This window comes from Moschus berezovskii, chromosome 6 (assembly GCF_049115385.1).
Source record: "Moschus berezovskii isolate FMDL1 chromosome 6, NW_MosBer_1.0, whole genome shotgun sequence".
Classification (NCBI taxonomy): Eukaryota; Metazoa; Chordata; class Mammalia; order Artiodactyla; family Moschidae; genus Moschus; species Moschus berezovskii.
In genome coordinates this window covers 110,292,847-110,311,499 of record NC_142465.1, presented here as the reverse complement: position 1 = coordinate 110,311,499, position 18,653 = coordinate 110,292,847, and the positions used below count along the sequence as shown (strand labels likewise).

Genomic DNA, 18,653 nt, shown 5'->3' with positions numbered 1-18,653 from the left:
GCTCCTCCAGTGTGTCAGGACCCAGGGGGTACGGGGACACAGATGGCCATCAACGCCCTCCCGAGGCAGCAGCCGTGAGTCGCTGTGCCGTGGGCCCCGGGACTCTGCTCACTGTTCCTGCTGCCTCCCCACTGACTCCCCAGCTCCTCAGCTCCCTGCCATTTAAAGCAGGTTTCTGGGCCTTGCAGCTGGGTGACATCCAGTCTGAACAGTCCGAGGGGCCAGGCCCACCTTAGCTCTGCTTCGCCCTTGCGCCCCCTGGCGTCTGCATAATGGGAGGGGCTCCCCCGCAGGTGCTGGGTGCCCCCTGGGTCCCTGTCTAAGGCCCCTTGGCCCCATGTCTTTCAGATTCTGGGCATGGCCTTCTCCATGACCCTCTTCCAGCACATCCGCCGGACTGGGAAGAAGTATGACGCCTGAGCGGCTGGCCGAGCGCCCGGCCCCCACGGACACTGTGCGAGGGACAAGGCCGTCAGCTCTGTGTCGCCTGCACCTCCGGACTGCTGGCCCCTGCACCCCCGCCCGGGCCTGCCTTCCTGGCCACCTGCCGAAGCCTTGCCGGTGGGCAGAGCCCGGGGGCGGGGGAGGAAACGCAGAGACCTTGGGGTGCTGGGGCGCCCAGATTCCTGTGTATTTGCCAAAGAAGACAGGGTGGGTGGGTGGGGTGCGTGCTCCAGGAGCCCCCAGCACTGATGCATTTCTGCCCTGTCTTTTTCCCTCAGCTGACACTTTGTCCCCCGCATGGCATGGGGTGGGGGTGGGGGTGCTCAGGGCTGTTTTCTGGTGGAGAGACTGCCCAGTAGCGGCCCCGGTGCCCCCCAGCCACCCAGAGAGGGGGGCACACTGGTAGGGGGCTGGCTGACCGTCTCCAGGCCGGGCTGGGCTGTGGGAGCGTCTCACCCAGGCATTTTATACCTTACAGTGTAACTTTTTTTTTTTTTAATTTTACTCTGATTATGATTATTCAGGAATACTATCTCTCAGATAAGTTTAGGGTTAGCTTTCTGATTTATAACTTTGTACTGCGTTGATTTCTGTAACGGTTTGGTTTTCTTTCTGCGGGTGGGGACGGGAAGGGACAGGGCACGTCCGTTCGTCTGGTTTCTATCAGGACAGACCGCTGGGCACACTCAGGAGGCTGCGGCCGGGATGCACTGAGGGAGCGGGGAGCCAGGGGGAAGGTGGCAGGGGAGACGGGGGGCAGGAGGCACGGGATGGAAGCGAGACACAGGGCAGGGAGTCTTCTGGGGACTGGAGGTGCTTTGCCAGGAACGAGGCGGAGCAGGCGTGGGTCCTTACACATCTCTGATGAGCAGTTCTTTTTCCTTCTTCCTCCTACCCGCCCTCTGTGGGCTGGGAGGCTCCCCTTCCACCCCTTGCGGGGGATTCCCGCGACAGGTTCTGCAAACCCGTTATTTCACAGACATTCCTGCTAGAAACTCTCGGACAAATACCTCTCTAGTTCAGATGCTGCTCACTCTCTCACATTGCTTCTGGAAGGGGAAGCAGTCCTTCCGTGGAGCTGCTCAGACGTGACAGAGGACCCACGACCTCCAGAGGGGAGGGCGGGGGAGCTGTGGTGGTCCAGCCCATCACTGGTGGGAGGGAGGGCAGGAGGGAGGGGTGGATGTCCACTCGGCTCCCAGGACCCTCAGCTCCTTGCTCAGGGTTCACTGACCCAGCGGTGGCTGGCGATCATGTCCTCTGCGACGCCAAGGGAAAGCACAGAAAACTCTAGGAAACCCAGAGGGATCCTTACAGTGGCCCCAGGACAAAGCAACCTGAGTCAGGGCCTGGAGGTAGACAGCTGGGGGGCGTCTGACCGCAGCCAGGTGCCCCCACCAGGGCTCACGCTGGTCTAAGCAAGTTGTGCAGTTGAAATGTAAGAATCTGTAGGGCTGAGCTTGGAAAGGTTCCTCACCAGCTAGCACTTACCTAGACGGGCCTCACCTGGGCGCTGCCTTTGTCCTGTGCTATTTGGCTGGGCGCCCTGACCTCCCGAGGGGCGCTCCCCGCTTTGTCTCCTCCCCAGCCTGTGTGTCCAAGAGCTGATACCCAACCAGCACCCCCTTCTCCCCTTAAGCATAAAACGGTTGGGACCAGCAGTGCAGAACTTTTGTGTGTTCAAGGGTTGTGCTTCTGGGTGGTGGGGAGGGGAGAAAAGGGTGGTCTCGGTGAGCTGGGCTGAGTAGAGACCACCTCCCGAGACAGGAGTCGGGGTGCCAGTGGGCAAGCTTGTGGGCGGGGTTTGGGTGGAGGATAGGCCGGTGCACGCATGACCGGCCCTCCCCACCCTCTGGGCCTGACTTCTTGGAAAGAAGCTTCAGTGCCTCCCCTGGGAACCCAGGTCTACAGAGCCCAGAATAGATGTGCACCGTGCCCCCTCGAGGAACCCTTAGCAATTAAGCATTTGAGTGGCGCATTGGGACTGCTGCATAATGAGTTTGTTTTTGGGGGGTTGTTTACGCCTATCAATGCAATTTTAAAGTTTTGTTAAAATCAACAGCAACAGCCTAGCACCTTGGGGGTGTATGGGTCTCCCTGGAATCTCATGTTTCTGGAGCTCGGGGGTGCCCTCCGGCCCTGGGGCCCTTGCCTCAGTCTCCCTCCTCCAGCCAGCCACCCCGCCTCATCCGTCTGTCTGCAGAGCCTTACCCACAGTTCCCCACACTGCCTTCTTGCCCGATCCTGTGCTTGGCTGATGGGTCGTTTGGCCGCGTCCGCACGGGGCGGCAGGCTCCGTGTGCTGGGGAGAGCCCTGCTGTGACCCTTTTTCCATTGTGCAGAGCGGCTCCCCTGCTGCACAGAAGGCGTGCTGCGTGCCGTCAGTGACGGGGCTTGGCCTCTTCTCGGTGTCTCCCGACTCTGGGCTCACGCCAGAGCTCCCCGAGTGAGTCCCCTCCCTGGCAGCTCCCTGCCCAGGTCAGAGATAGTTCCAGGGGGTCTGATGCAGGCAGGTTAGTGTGGACTCCGAAGGCCAAGGTTCTGCAGCCTTTCAGGGCATGCCTGCCTCCACCCAGCCTTTCTCTGCAGCCAGGTGGGTGCAGGGAAGGTGGGCAAGCAGGGCTGAGCACCACCTCTAGGGGCAGCAGCTGGTGCGACCCCCCCACCCGCCAGTGTGAGCCTCTCACTCTGGCAAGGCTGCTGATCACCCCTCCAACCCCTCCGACACCCTCAAGCAGGTGTTCTGGTTTGACTCGGACCAGTTGGCCATCCTTCCTTGCTCTGGAGGCCAAAGCCTGGTCCAGGTGGATGGAAAGGAGGTCCCCGCCTCTCCGGCCCCTGCCCACCGCTGGTGGAGGTGCTAACAGCAGGGACCTGGCCGGACAGAGCGGGGAGGTGCCCTGCAGGGCCGGCCTCTGGCGTTCCTGTCCTCCCAGCCTCCCCTCCGCTGCCATGAGGCTGGGTCCAGGGTACGTGCCCACCTCCCTCCTGACCGGGCGCCCCGTCGAGGGCAAGGCTGGGGCTTCTGCCCACACCCCGTCCACCGGGACGACATGGCCAAGCGGGGTCCCGCGGGCTGGTTTCAGCGCACTTTTCTGCTTGCAATGTCACATCTGTACGCTTCCTTCATCCTGGTCCCGGCTGTGGAACGCCAAGTTTTTAGCATGTTTTTAAATAAAAGCTGGTAACGTGTCAAAAGCACACACAGGCTGTCTCTTTGTGGTGTTTTCGAGTCCCCTGAGCCGTGACTGGGGCCTCTCTCACGAGGCAGCTGGTGTGAGGGACCGGCCTGCCTTGCCCACGCTGAGCCCAGGGTAGGGGGCTCTCCTCCCATCCTCGGGCCGCGGCTGCAGATCTGCAGGTGGGCGGCCTGCCTCTCTGGGGACCGAGCAGTCCTCACGCCCTCCCCTCAGCCTGGTCAGCAGATGCAGTCTCCGTCAGGGGCCAGCTTAAGTGGTCTGAGCCGGCCGCATGAGAGGCCAGCTCCCAGCTCAGTGTCTGTCACCCACCACAGCCGGCCCGTCCTGTGGGTTGGGTTCGTACCTGTGTGTGGGAGCAGTCCCGGAACGAGTCGTCCATGGCCCCTGTGGGGAGGGGCTATCAGTATGAAGTACCTGCGATGTTCCTGGGGCTCTTGTGGGCCTGATGTCTTGCCCGGGACTGAGGGGACCTCACAGTGTGACCTGGCCTGGTGGTCTCCCTGGGACACACCCATCAGCGTGAGATGCTCTTCGGTGGTGGGGAGAGGAGGGCCCTGGAACCTCGAGAGCCCTGATCCGCTGGCTGCAGTGGGATGCTTGCCGGCTCCCCAGCTGGGGCTCTGGTTTGTGGCTTTCCTCTGCCATCACTGTCACGGTGACAAGACTCATAAGAGAGGTGGGTTGATGGACTGGGCGGGAAGGAAGGGTGGGTGCAGCTCGGGGTCTCCTCGAATCCCTCCTTGCGGAGAGGCCAGGCTGGCACGACTTGTCCTGAGCATCCATCTTGGGGCCCCGTCCCATGGCTGCTGTGTTCCAAAGCCCCTGAGGCTTTGCTGAGGATTGGGGGTTCTGAGGTGACCCCCTCAATGGTCCAGCTAGAGTGGGAGCCCCTGAGAGCCTCCCCAAGGATGGTTACCAGAGGGCCTTAGGGCTGAGGGGCCAGTGACCCCGAGTCATCCACTGAGGACCAACCAAGTCATAGGAGCGTGGTGAGGCTGCTCACCCTTCCCGTCCTGCTCTCACTCCTGCCTCCAGCCCGTGGGTGCCCCAAGGGGATGCCCACCCAGCCCCTGTGCTATCTGCTCCTGGGAGCAGAGTGCAGCCGGCCGGCTCCCTGGGCCCCGGAGCATCCTGGCTGCAGTGTGAGTGCTGGGCGCCTGTCAACTGAGCTAAGCAACGTGAGCTCACGGTGCCCTGGCTAGGCAGGGACCACAGCCTGTGAGGTGGTGTGAGTGCTTGAACTCTGCTCTTAAAGAGCAGAGGGAGCCCCTGAGAGGTTTGAAGCCTGGTGCAATAAGCTGCAGCCCACTGGCTGCAGTGTGACAACCAAGGGAGGTATACCAGCAGGATGGGCGGAAACGGGGAGGGACCCACGGGAGGACTGACAAGCTGTGGTGGTGGACCAGAGTCTGGGGGGAGAAGGAACTTCCTGCTGTCCCTCCCGGCTGTTGTGAGTGCCTCTCCCAACAGGAGAGGGCTCCTGGAACCTGGCAGAGGCTTCATGGGTCTCATGTACAGGGGCTGGGGCAGGCGGGGAGGAGAGGGCTGCGGGCTGTAACTAAATCTCTCATTTGGTTGACGCTGATTCACAGCTCCTGAAATGCCTCTGTGTGCTCTATAGATGCCTCCTGGCCACAACTGTTTTATTGGCTGTCGCTGAGCCTGAGCTTTCAGCCTTAGGCACCACGTCTGGGTGGTCTGGGTGGAAAGAGCTCTGGTTGCAGGGCTGGAGCCTGGGTTTGGTGGCTGGTGTCCACGTGAGCACTGGGTTCTCACTGAACATGTCTTGGTTTCGTCATCTGCAAAATGAAGATAATACTATTTTGCAGAATTAAATCCTCAGGATTTAATTCGTGAGAATTAAATAAAAGTGTGCACGTAAAGACATCTAGCTTGTTCCCGGACCAGAGTAGGCACTTGGGCAAGAAACTGGCCAAGTCTGGGGACCTCAGGAGTCCCCAGACAAGAGGTGGAACCCCAAGGAAGAGCATCCCCTGGCTGAAAACTGGGGATGCAAGAGCATGATCTGGAGAGGGAGCTGGGGTGTGGAGAGGGGAGAGAGCTCAGGAGGAGACCTGTGGACATGAGTGGTTTCTCCCTCTCCCCGAGTCTGCTCTGCTCTGCTGGCCCAGTAGCAGCATTCAATAATCCATGGAAGTCAGATTAAGGGGATGTCATTTTGGACACCAGAATATCGGCTTTGCAAGTGTTCCGTCTTGCAGCGTCTGGCAAAGACTAGGAGGCTATTGATTTAGCCATCTTGTTTCTGCTGATGTAATGACAGCCATGGTGGACTAGTGCATTTCCTCAAACTAACAAAAAGAGTAAGTTCACGGGTATGCCTGGGCCAGGCTGTCTGGCTGCCTCCAGGCAAGAATACTGGAGTGGGTTGTCATTTCCTTCTCCAGGGGATCTTCTGAACCCAGGGATCAAACCCGTGTCTCCTGCATCTCAGGCGGGTTCTTTACCATCTGAGCCACCAGGGGAGTGCCCCTGGATGCCGAGCAGAGGGGGAACAGTGTAGCCAAGCCACACTGTGCTCTGCAGGTCTGCTGGTAGAGACTTCTGCTTCTAGAGAGGTTCCTTCCAGTGGCTGGTGAGTTCAGGGTCCAGCCTTGGCCAGTGACCAGAGCAGGGCTGATCTGACACATGGAAAGGCGGAGCCATCCCACTGGTCAGTGACGTCAGGAAGCTCCTTGCCTTTTGCCTTCCCCACCCCACCCCCCGCCACTGGATTCCTGTAGCCTTAGCGTCATCTCAGTAGACGCCCACTCTCTGTCAGGGGCCCCGGATCCTCAGAAGACTCAGCCTTCTTGCTTACTGGTTGGCAATTCAGGAGCAGCATGTGCAATTAGACCCGATCCCCGACCTGTAATCCCTAACCCCCAGTTAGGGGTTCAGAGATAGTTATCGTGACATTTACAAAGTCTGCTGGAAACTGTCCCCTTCTCTGGAAGCGGTGCCCAGCCAGTGGGAACAGGAGCCCTCTTGGCTCTGGCTGGCTTGGCCGATGACACAGTGCAGAGATGTGGACAGTGTGGACCTTGCTGGTGGACAGGGCTGGGCTCACGCTTTACTGACCATCTAATTCAACCCCGGAGCCCATCTCCCGTTACCCTCACTGTGGCCTCTCCTTTCTGCTCAGCCATTGCTGGATGCAGGAGGAAAGGGGAAGCAGGGCTTCCTGAACCACCACCCACAGCCTGTCCATCCTCAAGCAGGGGAGGGAGGGAACAGGGTCCAGCCCAAGGCAGCCCATCCGCTGCCACCTGAGCCCGGAGCTAAGGACACTGATGGGCAGGCGGGGGTGAGCAGGGCCCTGACCAGTCTGGTGGGTGGGTTTCCTATCGGGGCCCCTGGCCCATCACTTCAGGGCACAGCGGGGCTTCTGACAAACCAACGGCCGAGAAGGGACAGTGAAGACTGCTGCCCTGGATGCCATCCCTTTATTGTCGTGCCCCAGGATAGAGGCGGAGGCTAAGGAGGGGCGTGTTTACACTGGGGCAATTCCTCTCTGTGCAAATGGTTAAGGCAACTTTTCCGTTTCCAGAGTGTTGTGATGACCCCTATCCAATGGGCAGCTGGATCCAGGAGCCCTCCTGATGCTGGGCTGCCTGGGACTCTTAGTGGCACCTGCAGGGGTGTGTCTGGTGCGGGAGCGGGGCAGAAGGGGGGGCCCGCATGGAACTGTGAACAGAGCACAAGGCTGGGCGTTGTGTGGACACAGGAGACAGGGGCGAGGATGGAGTGGACCCTCCCAAGGCACACAGAGATGGTGGGGAAACGGGGCTGGGGCATCACTTGTCCTTTCCAGGGGGAGGACCCAGGCCCCTGGTCTCCCTGCCAGGGTCACGGAGCGGCAGGTACACAGCGGGTCAGGCACTTTATCCCATGCTCTGGTGAATCCAGTGGGATTCGGCCTGACACCTGGGGGTGCTTCTGAACCCTGGGGGACTGTGACACACACGGGAGGTGGCAGAGGCCTGCCCTGTGGCATGTTCTAGAGCAGGCGCTGTCAAGGTGTGGCCCCGAGGCCAGTAGCATCCCTGTTACCTTGGAACCTGCCAGGACACAGGCTTGTGGCCCCTGCTACTGATGAGAAGCCAGCGTGGCCCAGCAATTGCTCAGAAGCTCTCAGGCTGATCCTGATGAATGCTGAGAGCCTGGCTTAGAAAACTCCATCACCAGCGTCCCCCGGGGGTGTGGGTACCACCCAGTGGTGACACAAAGATAGGTGTCCTCCTTAGCCTGTGGAAACCCCTGTCCCCTTCTGTCCAGCCTTCAAGTGGCAAACCAGGTGGAGAACCTTTACAAGGCTGACAGGGGGATGGGCGGGGATGGTAGTAATGGTTTCAATTCACTTCCTCTACCTCAGCCCCCTGCCCCGAGATGAACTGGCTGGCAGAGTCCAAGCCGGAAACTGGCTGTGGGCATGAGGGTCCCCGGGGTGTAGCACTCCACCCCTCCTGGGTGCTGCACTGGGAGCCCGGGGGAGGTGGGGCAGCCTGGTCCAGGGTGAGGACCAGGGCCGCGTGGACTCCCGTGCCTGCCGTGTCCAGAGCTCTGCACAACTCAAGCTTTCTGGCCAGTCCCTGGTGTCGGGGGGACCGATGGATGACCTTTGAGCATTGTGTCCTACTCCCTCTCCAAGGAGCTCGGGATTGGGACACCTCCCAGCAGGGACCTTTGAGGGGCTGTCCTGGGCACAGAGCTGCATCCTTGCAGGCAGGATGGGCCAGCTGCCCTATCCTGGCCCTTTGTGTGCTCTCACACTGTCTCAGCTCCCGAGCTGCTGGCGCCAACAGGGAGGTCCCAGTTTCAGAAAGCACAGCTCCCTCTCTGCAGCGTGAACCTCCACCCTCTGGGTGGGACCGTGCCCAAGGCAGAATCACAGTTCTCCTACCCTAGCCAGGATGGCCTCTACCCATGGGGGCGGTGGGAGCAGACAAGTCAGGCTCTCCTGGGCCTCTACCAGGACAAGGCTGTGCAGGTGACACCTGCCCATCGCCCCTCTGTGAGCCCCCGCTGACCTTGATAAAGTAAGCAGGGACCCCAGCAGGGGCACATGGGCAGCCAGCCAGCACTGCTCAGCCCACTGCCACCTCCCTCGGGCCCCTCAGGGAGAGGAACGTGCTCTCCCTTTCAGCCCTCACTTTGTAAGACGTCAGCTAACATCTAGCCCTGCAGAGAACTTGCGACTTAGCAGTCATTTTTGGTTATCTACAGGAATCCAGGAAGTTGGAGGCAGCAAAGATAATCACAGCACCAGTTTTTGGGAGCTTGGGAATCTGGGGTTGCTGGAAAGCTGGTCTCCCTTAGAGTGAACTGGCATCAGTGACCCCAGGGCCCTTCCCAACAGCCCCAGAGAATCCCAGGGCAGGAGGTAACCGGTTGCAGGAGGATGGCCTGCCCTCTGTGGGCATGGGTCGCCCCTCTCCAGGGCTGTGTGGTTTCAGTACAGCACTGCCCCATGAATGGGAAAGAAAACGCCTTCACCTGGGATGGGCCCAGGTCAGCAAGAGAGAGCAGAGGCCAGGTGTGCCCTTTCTGGACTTGTCATGAGGGTGGGAAGTAGGAAGTGCGGGATCCAGGACCTGGGACCCGGGGGCCGGCATGGGGGTCTCTGCCTACGTGGGGCCCTCTGGGGGATCTTATGAGTTGATTTGTGTTCTTTGGGAAACTGCCAGCGTCTGTGCTTTGTGTTTCCTAGGATTTCCTTTCTGTTCTCCGTCCACATTTTGGAAAGTCCTTTCTGAAAATTCCCTGCTTCAAGATGCAAGAGAAAACCTCATGAAGGGACTGCGTCCACTCTGGGAAGCAGAGCGGGGTCTCTGCAGGCCAAGTGCTGGGGTCTGGGTGGTCCAGGAGCACCGGCTCAGGAAAAGGAGGTTCGGGGCAGAGCACCCTTTGGCTCAGAGCTACACCTACTCTGTGGCTCCAGCTTTGCAGGGTCTGTGGTTTGGTTTCATCAGGAAGGATTTTACTCCCACCAACATGAAGGGCAGATGATAGTTTTAAAAACCTGGCTTTCTTTGAGCATCAGTCCAGATAGGAGACCCTTGAGGGGCATATGGCTGGAGATTGGGGCTTGGGGTCATGGGCTCTCAGGGGACCCTCCTGGGGAGGGCCTGGAGGCAGGCACCTGCTCCCCACCCTGGTGGCTTCACCCCCTGCCCCCCACCCTGACACCACCCAACCCTGCCCTGCAGGAAGGAACCAGGCCATGGGACACTTCTTTCCAGGTGAGATGGTGCGGGTGGAAGGGGAGGGGAAGCGGGGAGGGCAAAGGCCACAGTCTTCTGGGGGCAGAGCCAACTCTAACTGCCTATTCGATGCATTTCTCAGGAAGCACATCCAGCAGGGGCGGGAGAGGGGTGCTCAGCGCCCGTACGGGGGATCACAGGCTCGTATGCAGGCGTCCCAATGGGGGCAAAGTGGCCAGCCCCACCCACTTCAGGGTTCAGGAGCGGGTAGGAAAGCAGATTTCATTACAATCCCCCAGGGTCCGTGGGAGTCTAGGCCTGGCAAGGCTTGGGCTGTGCTCTCTTGCCCCGGGATTCCGGTGGTGAGCACACAGAAGTGGACGGTGGGGGCCGAGGGTACCCAGCCGGGTGGTGGCTGCAGGGGCCATGGTCACAGTCACTGGATGGGTCCAGAGGGGCTGGGCACAGAGAAGGGGGAGTTGCTGGGAGCTTCCAGGCCAGCTGGTGCTGACCCCACAGGCCTGGCCTGTGGGCCTTGGGCCCCTGAACTCGTGGGGGCAGTCGGAGCAGGATGCAGTTGGCCGTTAGTAAAAATGCAGTTGGAGCCTCCGGTGCAAGCCGCAGGTGAGTATCATGCCACAAATCTGTGGGGAGAGAGTGCAGGGACACACGGCAGTCAGGAGCCCGCCAGCCTGCTGGCCAGAGCCAGGCTTCCCACCCGCAGGAGCCCCCTGTGGACTCAATCAAGGGCAGATTCAGACTCAGGGCGCCTCGGGTGTGGCCTGCGAGCCTTCATTTCTAATAAGCTCCCAGGTGATGTGGGCAGGGGCGGGAGGCAGGGACCACTTTGAGAACCACTAGCCAAGCGTGGTGTTTCTCCCACTCGAATGTGCGTGGGTTGCCCCGGGGATGCTGTGGATTCCAGCCCTGCAGCCTGGGTGAGGGCCTGCAGCTCTAAACAAGCCTCCCGTCCACACTGCAGCTCTGTGGTCCCGGTTCTTCTCCGGAGACGGCCTGGTTCAATTAGACCCCAGGGAGTGACATCGTCACCCCTCATCGCTGCCGAAGCAGCCTTTCTCCAGGAAGGTGTCTACATCTTGCTGCTCTCAGATTCTGGAGCAAAGACCAGGGTGTGCAGTTAATTCTCTGGCTGATGTGCAGGAAAGGAAACTGAGGATCCGAGTGGAGGGCCCAGGACAGTCACCAGCTCATCCTGTAAGCCAGCTCAGGACAAGCCCTGGGCCCCGGGAGCCTGCCCTGCCCGCTGGCTGCTCTGTCCTACTGACTAGCTGGCAGAGGCTGGGCAGTGCTGGGTGGTCGCCTTCCACGTCTCACTTGCCGACCTCTAAACGCAGAGGAAGAGGACCGCTGCTCCCTGCCTCGCTCTTCATTTGCCGCCTCCGCCCTTCCTCCTCCCACCCAAGGACGCACTGCGGATGAGGAGGGGAGGATGTGAAGGCCAAGGAGGCCCAGGGCTGTGACGGCGACCCAATAAAGATGAGGCCGCTGGCTCCTGGCTCCCCGCCCACGCGAGGGGGTGCTAGGGGGGCACCCAGGACCATGCCGTGGACAAGGGTCCAGAGGGCTTCCCGAAGACGGGAAGCAGTGCCCCGTCTTTCCCAGACCTCCCCAGAGGCAGTGCTGACCTGATCTTGCTGGGATACCTCTGGACACACCTGATGACAGGCTGACGAGGACGCCCCAGGACTGGCAGACACTAATTTCTCTTCGAGAGGCTCAAGGAGGGCACCCGGGGTGAGCCCTTCGGCGTCCCCTTCCTCCTCCCAACTCTGTCCCCACGCGGGAGGTTCACCCCCTGGGAGCACGGCTTTCAGCTGCCAGACTTGGTGCTAAGAGCAGTGCTAATCCATCTGGGGGACTCAGTCTTGGGCTGAAAGATGGCTTGGAGCTCATCTCATCTTTCACTGTAAGCGGGTGGCTGTCCCATCCATTCCACCCAGATGTCGGGCACGCTCTCTGCCCTATCCCCCTCTCAGGGCTCGATGACTTGTCCTGCAGGGTCATCTCGACCTTTCTGACCCTTGTTAAAGGGGAGGCCAGAGGGGAGCAGCCAGCCCAGCCCAGACTCATGGCTGCATCTTCTGAGGTGCACGCCTCACGCTGGGGAGGACCCGGAGGACTGAGCGCCCATGCGCTGTACACAGCGTGTGGCCCCAGGGTGCCCGGGGGAAGGCACAGTGAGATGGACATCGATGAGTGTCCACACACACACACACACATACATGTGCACGCACACACACATACACACCACCCCGATACATGCAGACGAGGCATGGGTACTAACTACCTGGTCCCTGAAGGAGCCCCAGCGTCCACTTCCTGACGGAGGACACAGAGGAATCTGCACCAACAGCTGTGAGCGGGGAACACACAGGACGGGGCACCGCGGGAGCGGGAGCAGGGAGGGCGGGGCAGGACCGGCCGCTGGGCCCCGCCTTTGCGCGGCCCAGGCGCTTGACCTTGGCACCGTGGCCAAGGTGGTGTTCCCGTTGTGCCGGGGTGCAGCCTGGCCTTGGACCTTTCAAAGCTCACCGGGTGACCCCAACGTGCAGCCCTGGCTGAGGATCACAGCCTGGAGGCTCCGGGAGGCCTGTCCCTTCTTGCATCCTGGCCATTTAGCCTGCCAGCATTTCTGCAGGCAGACCAGGGCCTGGTCCGTGAGTCTAGGAGGCAGCACGCGGTGTCTGGCTGAAAGTAGGTTTGCTCCGTTCGTTGTCATTTCCTGCTTGGTCTTCAGAGAATTCATGAGACACCCGGGAGCCACAGCACCTCCATCTCACTGAGCACGCTCCTTCCTGGGAAACCTCGGGAGGCTATCCCAGACCGCCGTCACAACAGTGTCCAGACTGCTACTTCCTTCCATCAGGTCAGCTCTGGCCTCGCCGGTTGAATAAACTGGGCTCCTGGGCGAGACTCCCACCGATGAGAGAACATGCGTGCTGCGTGCTAAGTCGCTTCGGTCGTGTCCTTGCAATCCTATGCACTGCAGCCTGCCAGGCTCCTCTGTCCATGGGGACTCTCCAGGCAAGAATACTGGAGTGGACTGTCACCTCCTCATCCGGGGGATCTTCCCAATCCAGGGATCGAACCCACCTGTCTTACATCTCCTGCATTGGCAGGCAGGTTCTTTACCACTAGGTGCCACTGGGGAAGCCATGATGAGCGAACACTTCTGCTTAAAAAGGCTTGCAGACGTCCCACTCCTCCACGTAACAAGTAAGGGAATTGAGGCTCTGGAGGGAGGGTGGCCCCGCAGATCACATGGAAGAGGAAGCTTTGTGTATAACGGGGGCCTCCAACTCTCAGGCATCACCCTCCCACCCCTTCCTGGAGGCAGGGGGGACAGGATATCTTGGCCTCGTATCTCCTGGGCCTGGGGATCTCCAAAGTGCAGGGTCAGTGTGAGCGGGGGAGGTTTCTGGGTGCTGGGTGGAGAATGACAGACAGCCTTGGGGCCCGGCTGGCCTGAGCCCCTCCTCAAGGTTGGGTGGTAGTTCCAGCATTGGACGGCAGGGGGCGATGGAGCCCGAGGCTTGGTCGCGGCAGCAGAATGGATGGGCCGGACAGAGAAAATGGGCCAGGGATGGGTCCCCGGTGGTGGCCCAGCGACGCTCTCTTGGGGACAGGAGCGCATTTCTGCAGGGCACTGGGAAGGATGAGCCGCCCGTGATAGAGTCAACGCGGGGCTGTGGGCACTGCCTGGTGACCCGACCTCCTTGGAATTACTCCTATGGCTGGACTTGCCTGGCCTCAGGCTCGGTGGTCATCCCAGTCCATGCCCTTGGCCTCACTGCCCTTGTCTTCAGCTTCAGGTTTCTGAGGGCAGAGGTCAGGAGGAAATGCATAGAGAGTGAAGCCCAGATCTGGCCAGTGTCCTCAGAGCAGGCCCCCAACACCTGAAGTCAGCAGGAGGTGTCCGGAAAGCTGGGGTGAGGGAGGCACAGCAGCGGAGCACCCCTCCCCAGCCAGGCTGGCAGCTCCAGGGAGTCAGTACATAGGGCAGGAGGCCTGCCTGGGTAGGTACAAAGGGGCTGTGTGAGTGGCCCCCAGACCTGCTGCGCCTGCACTTGAGTGGGGGGTGAAGGGGATGGGCTGGTCTGGCCAGGAAACCACCAGCCCTCTTGAGAGATGCCATGCCCACGTGGAAACAATAACATGGTGGTGGGTACCATTTCCTGAGCAGCTGCTGTCCATTTGTGATGAGCCGAGTGATCGATGTGCACGCTGGTCACTGCACGTGCACCGTGCCTTCTGGTCACTGATCTAGTATGACCAGCCCCGTTTACAAACGAGGAACTGAGGCTCAGAGTCGGAATAGCCAGCCCTAGGTTGGTTGGTCCCCACCAGAGGGTGGGCCATCTCCCACCCACCCTGGGCTGCAGCCAGGTCCCCTGGGTGCACAGATGGAGGTGGTGATCAGAAGGAACCCTACCCGGTGAGGTTCCCAAGCTAATGACCGCCACCACCCCGACTCTTTCTACGGACCCTGCATCAGGGACAGAGCCTGGGAAAACAAAGGATCAGGAGCCAGGGGCCTGGTGCCAGCTCAGGGAGTGAAACTCTCGGGCCATCAGCCCTCTGATCTGCTGGCCTGGATAGGCTCTGGCCATGGCAGGGTTGGAGGAGAGCACTCAGGGAGGCCTTCCGGGAGCCAGGCACCCCCTCTCCCACTGACACCTCTCGTGGCCGGGAATGAGCTGCTCACTGCAGATGAAGGCCCTGAGGGGCGGGGAAGTGACCTCTCAAGTTGCACAGGAGCAGGGGCTGGACGGGATGGGTCCTGTGATGCCAGCCTCTGCTCTGACCTCCCGGGATGGGGATTCGGGGGTGACACTTTGTGGTGAATCAGCTACTCTAGCTCTGCCGGGCAAGGTGGGCCTGTAGAACACTTACTCACTGCATTTGCCCCTCTTGAGTCCACTCCCTCCACCTTGACAGGACCCCTGGGTGGTGGCTGGGAGAGGGGTGTGAGCGATGAAACAGAGCAAAAGCATCACTCATCCTTGGAGCACAGAGCTGGGTGTACACAGGGGCGCACACCACCCGGAGTACACACACATCGCATACACAGAGGAACGAGTGCGTGTCCATGCACGAACATATACATACATGCAGAGCACGCCTAAACACATACGTGCATCCAGCCCTGACCACGTACATGCAGACACACCCATGGACCCACGCACACCACAGCAGGCCGGCGTGCACACACAGAGTGCATGCACATACCTGCACCCACACTCCCATTCCTCCCAGGTCTTTGTTCCTGACAAGTTTAAGGTGGCCCCCAGGGCCTTTTCCTTCATGTGTTCTGGGGAAGAGAGTGACCTTGGCTGCAGAGAGGAGAGATGGGAGAGGAGAGGGCAGGCTAGGCAGGGCTGGGCAGAGGGCCAGGATCTGAGATCTCAGCCAGCGAGAGAGGGGTTCGGGGCTCCAGACACCGCCCCCCCAGAATCCTCACTCCAACTCACCTGCAGGCAGGCCACTCCGATGCCCACGGCCCCCATGAGCAGCAGGTGGTCAGCCAGGAACTGCTCCAGCTTGCTGATGCAGCCTCCCTGGAAGGCAGGTAGGCAGGTCACACACACACACCTTGGCCCGGAAATAGGTGAGGATGGGGAGGAAAGGCTGGTGGGGGCTGCTCCCCGCTGAGGGAGGCCAGACACTTAAAGGGCCAGGTCTAGCCTCTCAAGTGCCCATGGGCTTCTCAGATGACTCAGGGGCACACTATGATGTCCCCAGATCTCCGTGGAGCAGCTGCGGCCCCCAGACTTTGTGGGGACCTTTGAAGGCGCATGGTTGTCTTGTGGTCAGAGAGTAAGTGTGATCTCCACCACCCCGCCCACCTGCCCGGCCTTTCTGGGCCCCGAGGGACGGGGCGCTCACCTCCACCTTGTAGATGTTGGAGGGGTGTGCCCGCTGGCCGCAGCGTGCCACTACCGTCTTGCAGCAGCTGTCCGGCACCCGGCGGCCCTCAGCCTCTGGAGACAGTATATAGCTGCTCTGCAGCCAGTCGGCTGAGCTGTTGCTCCCGCAGCATTTGAACTGGAGGGGAGAGGCAGAGGTTGGAGGTGAGGAGGGAGCCTGGGCCCCCCCAGCCCCTCAGTTATGGGGCCTCAGGACAGTGTTCAGACCCCAGTCTTATCCCTATTTGCTGGAGACTTTTCGCTTCCCCTGTTTTGAGCAGGGAGCTGGCTCTGGGAGGACCTTCTCTCCAGGGGAGAGAAGATGGGTTTCTGCTGGCTGCAGGAACCTGATGGCCACCTCTTTGGGGCACCCTTGTCCTTTAAGGAGATTGTGTTGGGTGTCCTGGGGGCAGGAAGGATCTGGGAGAAGATGGATGGGGGATGGGTGCTGGCAGGTCCTTGAGGGAGGAGGGCTGTGTATCCCTGTGTGGCAGGCCCAGGGCAGCACCAAACCACCAGGGTGTGGGTTCCTGGTCGTCTAGGGAGACAGGACCCCCCAGGACAGGGACCCCAGCCTTGCGGCTCAGGTGTCCCCATCTAGACCTTGAAGCTTTAGCGCCCTCAGACCTGTAGGGCACAGAGATGTCCCAGAGGCCACCGGATGGGCAGGTCAGTGCCGACCAGAGGGCCGGTGTGCGTGCTGCGTAAGGCCGAGGTCTTACATTTGGATGTAAAGAGACACGTGTGGCCAGTGGCATGTTGGCCTGAGGTCCATGTGACCCTCCTCTACCTCTGCAGGACCGTGGGCCTCACTGGGGGATCACGAGTCCCCTCTTGGCAAGGAGAGACGCTCCCCCATCCCCCCGAGTTCCGCTTGATGGCTCATAACTGAGAAATTCTTACAGCTGCTTTTCTAAACGCTCTGCCTGTTCCACCCAGTGCACTCTCCCGGGGCCACAGCCATCAGTTCCCCAGGGAGGGAGGAGGAGGTCCCGCTGATGCGAAGAGCCTGGGTCCCGGCACGGCCAGCTTGCTGCCCACCCGGTGCCCAGAGGGGAATGCAGAGGGAAGGGAGGAATGAACGAACCAGGATGCAGGCAGCACTGTCAAATGGGAGGGCCTTCTACCCAGGGACCGAAGTTAACGCTCCCGTACCCTGTGAGGCTTCATTGCAGAGACGTGGCAAATTAGCTCAGAGAAGGTGAGTAACTTGCCCAAGGTCACACAGATGGGCAGGGACAGAGACAGGTTGGGAACTGTGTCTGTGTGGCCTTCAGGCCCCAGGGCGATGCTTACATCCTGCTGTAGACGGTCCACAGACACTGTGATTTCTGTGGCGCCGGGCTGCCTATAGTTCTCGGCCAGGGTCCGGGTCAAGTGCTGCTTCAGCTCATCGCTCAGCTGAGGAGCATGGAGAGAGAAGGTGAGTCAGCAGAACCACCCACCAACTGCCCCTGGGCCCCTCTAAGGCCATGCCTCCTTCACCTGGCATCTCACCCTTAGAGATGGCACTCAGGTGTCACCTCCTCCAGGAAGCCCTCTCTGACTGCCCAGGACCAGGGGACCATGGGAAGGAGGCTGAACAGAAGGCAGGATCTCTGGAGATGGTGTTGCAAAGGCTGTTACCCTGTGTCCAGGAGGAGTGTGATGGATGGAAATGGGAGGCAGGTGGGGGACCACAGTTCCAGGCTGGTGGGATGGCAAAGGGGAGGCCGGCACTAGGTGACTTTAGATAATCCTTTGGTACCCAGGGATTGATTCTGGGGCCAGCATGGATCTTCCATGGATGCTCAAGACTCTTATATAAGATGGGTGTTTGCATATCACTATGGGCACCCTCCTGTACACTTGAGTCATCTCTAGATTACTGATAATACCTAATGCCATGTAAACACTGTAGAAAGAGCTGTAAACTCAATGTAAACACTACATAAACACTTGCGCATGGCAAATTCAAGGTCTGCTTTAGGGAGTTTTCTGGATTTTTTTCTGAATAGTTTTGATCCAAGCTTGGTTGAATCTGTGAATCTGGAACCCGTGAATATGGAGGGCTGTCTGTATGTGTTGATTTTCATTTTGATTACAAGGTGATATTCAAAATAGGGCTTCCCTGGTGGTTCAGTGGCAAAGAATCTGCCTGCAATGCAAGAGACTCAGGTTCAATGCCCAGGTTGGGAAGTTTCCCTGGAGAATGGCAACCCATTCCAGTATTCTTGCCTGAAAAATTTCATGGACAGAGGAGCCTGGCAGGCTACAGTCCATGGGGTTGCAAAGAGTCAGACACGACTGAGCACACACGTGTGCATTCAAAGTATTTACATAGTTATCTGAGGATATCTGTCAGTCACGTGGGTGCTGGTGTGAAAGGACAATGTGGTCATCTCTCTGTATGAGCTGAGTATTACCCCTGAGTCAGAGCGCCCAGTGGGAGGGGTCTGACCACCCACCTCTTCCTTGTCCAGAGCAGGCAGGGGAGGCCTGGGACCACCCGTGTGTCGCTGCCTCCCTGCCCCTGTGCGCCCCTCCCACTGTGGTCCCTCCCAGGGGTGCTGATGGGTAAGTAAAGACAAGGAGGGCATTCTACTCACCCGCTGGTAGTACACGTGGGCCAGGACCCCCGCCACCAGCTCAACAAGGAAGATCGCCAGCAAGAGGCAGAAATACTAGAAGCAAGGAGAGAAGGCAGTCACGGGGGAAGGGTCAGGCCTGGGCGGCCAGCTGGCCCCTCAGGACCCCTGATGAACACTTCCCCAGAACAATGGGGACCCCCATCCCTGACAGCATCTTCTGGACACACCCACCTCTCCTGGCTGCCAGCCTAGAGTTCCCCTCTCAACCCTTCATGCACTGATCTGCTATCAGTTCGTGAATCCGTCCGC

At 60.0% G+C, this 18,653-nt stretch overlaps 2 protein-coding genes across 8 annotated transcripts in view; one reads left to right on the top strand and one right to left on the bottom strand.

Moving 5' to 3' along the window:
- The window catches only part of TSPAN9 (tetraspanin 9), a 195,019-nt gene extending 191,379 nt beyond the window's left edge, over positions 1 to 3,640 (top strand). For all 5 annotated transcript variants that reach the window (XM_055396281.2, XM_055396282.2, XM_055396283.2 and 2 more), the window contains one exon: positions 349 to 3,640. In XM_055396281.2, the coding sequence (XP_055252256.1) occupies positions 349 to 420 (72 nt within the window). In that variant the 3' untranslated portion in view covers positions 421 to 3,640. The remainder of the gene's footprint in view (positions 1 to 348) is intronic.
- Positions 3,641 to 7,081: 3,441 nt separating this feature from the next.
- TSPAN11 (tetraspanin 11) overlaps positions 7,082 to 18,653 on the bottom strand; it is a 66,128-nt gene continuing 54,556 nt past the window's right edge. For all 3 annotated transcript variants that reach the window (XM_055396025.2, XM_088837413.1, XM_088837412.1), the window contains exons 5-9: positions 18,363 to 18,437; positions 17,071 to 17,175; positions 15,755 to 15,913; positions 15,340 to 15,426; positions 7,082 to 10,491 (exon numbers count right to left, since the gene is read on the bottom strand). In XM_055396025.2, coding sequence (XP_055252000.2) covers positions 10,432 to 10,491; positions 15,340 to 15,426; positions 15,755 to 15,913; positions 17,071 to 17,175; positions 18,363 to 18,437 — 486 coding nt within the window. In that variant the 3' untranslated portion in view covers positions 7,082 to 10,431. The remainder of the gene's footprint in view (positions 10,492 to 15,339; positions 15,427 to 15,754; positions 15,914 to 17,070; positions 17,176 to 18,362; positions 18,438 to 18,653) is intronic.